Source organism: Aptenodytes forsteri, unplaced genomic scaffold, assembly GCF_000699145.1.
Source record: "Aptenodytes forsteri isolate BGI_AS27 unplaced genomic scaffold, ASM69914v1 Scaffold53, whole genome shotgun sequence".
Classification (NCBI taxonomy): Eukaryota; Metazoa; Chordata; class Aves; order Sphenisciformes; family Spheniscidae; genus Aptenodytes; species Aptenodytes forsteri.
This window is the reverse complement of record NW_008795909.1, coordinates 8685814-8687202: the sequence shown is the minus strand read 5'-3', so window position 1 is coordinate 8687202 and position 1389 is coordinate 8685814. Positions and strand designations below refer to the sequence as shown.

General features: G+C 71.1%; 1 protein-coding gene across 1 annotated transcript in view; it reads left to right on the top strand.

Moving 5' to 3' along the window:
• Positions 1–2: 2 nt before the first annotated feature.
• LOC103903341 overlaps positions 3–1389 on the top strand; it is a gene marked incomplete at its 5' end in the record, with an annotated part of 44582 nt that continues 43195 nt past the window's right edge. Inside the window, 7 exon segments of the mRNA XM_019473424.1 lie at positions 3–92; positions 179–247; positions 371–437; positions 519–706; positions 882–929; positions 1033–1078; positions 1195–1363. Coding sequence (XP_019328969.1) covers positions 3–92; positions 179–247; positions 371–437; positions 519–706; positions 882–929; positions 1033–1078; positions 1195–1363 — 677 coding nt within the window.

Sequence of the window (1389 nt, the reverse complement as noted above, 5' to 3'; positions counted from 1 at the left end):
TGTGGGTGCCCGAGGGCCCTGCCCTGATGTGGCGGCTGTGCCACCAGCTGGCCCTGGAGTGCGAGGAGCTGCCCCGGCCCTTCCACCGGCAGGTAATGGCTCTAGGCCCCCCCGGCCACCCCCATCCCGGGCTGGGGGCTGTGCACCCCGCCAGCTGATGCTGCCTCTGTACCCGCAGGTTCTGGTGCTGGGGGGCCGCCGCGTCTCGCTGCCATATGAGTTCCTGGTGCCCTGCCTGTGCATCGAGGTGCGTTGCCCTCCTCTGCGGCCGCTGGGCCCCTCTCCCCTGCCCGTCCCTGCCCGTGTGGCGAGCGCAGGCAGGAGGGTTGGGGGCACGTCCTGCCCTGACTGCCCCGCTCTGCTCCCCCAGGCCTCCTACCCCCACCATGACAGCCTGCGCAGCAAGCGCTGCCCCTTCCGCGACCAGCCGGCCGCCTGTGAGTGCCCGTGGGGAGGGGAGACGTGTCCCAGGGGTCCCCCCGGCTGTCCCCCCACCCTGCTGACGCCATGTCCCACAGATGGCCCCGAGCTGTGGTCGTCGGTGCGCTTCCATGACTACAGCGCCAGTGGCAAGGACCAGATGGCAATGGTGCTGAGCGCCAGCTGCCCCCTGCGCCCCCGGGCCACCCTGTGCTGGAAGGAGGCGGTGGCTGACGCCGCGCCCTGCCACGACGTCCCCAACTCCACAGCCAGCGAGGAGGAGCAGGTGAGGGATCTTGGCCTTGGGGTGCCACAGGGCACCAGCCCGGAGGGGTGCAGAGCCATGTCCCTGGCTGGGGCACCTGCCGGGCCCCAGGGTCCCTCGAGGGTGGTGGGCAGGCACTGGGGTGCCCGTAGGCTTCACGAGTTGGGGACAGTGATGCGCTCTCTGCCCGTACTAGGCATACACGCTGGACAAGGTGGACGTGCACCCCCAGCTCTGCTTCCGGGTAAGCCCCCGCAGTTGGGTGGGCACCGCCTGGAATGGGCTGGGGGGCAGCAGTGGGCGATGGCGACTCACCCAGCCCCTCTGCTGACCCCCGCTCCCCCCAGTTCTCCTATGGGAACAGCAGCCATGTGGAGTGTCCTCACCGTCCAGGTGAGCTCTGTGGGCGGGGGGCACCCCTGGGCTGAGCACAGCCCATCCCCGGGGTCCCTCGCACCCTCATCCCCTGGGGCATCCTGTGATCCCCCCTCTCTCTATGGTGGCTGCAGAGACCGCCTGGAACGTCTCGGTGAGCACCCGGGGGCTGCAGCTGCGCCTGCGCCTCACCTCCAGCGTCCCCGCGGCCTTCAGTGCAGCCCTCTGCCAGCGCCGGGGCGGGCAGTGCGAGCCTGAGGCCCCCCTCTACACCGTCACGCAGGTGAGCGGCACGGGGCTGGGTGGGACACGGGGGGGGCACACACGAC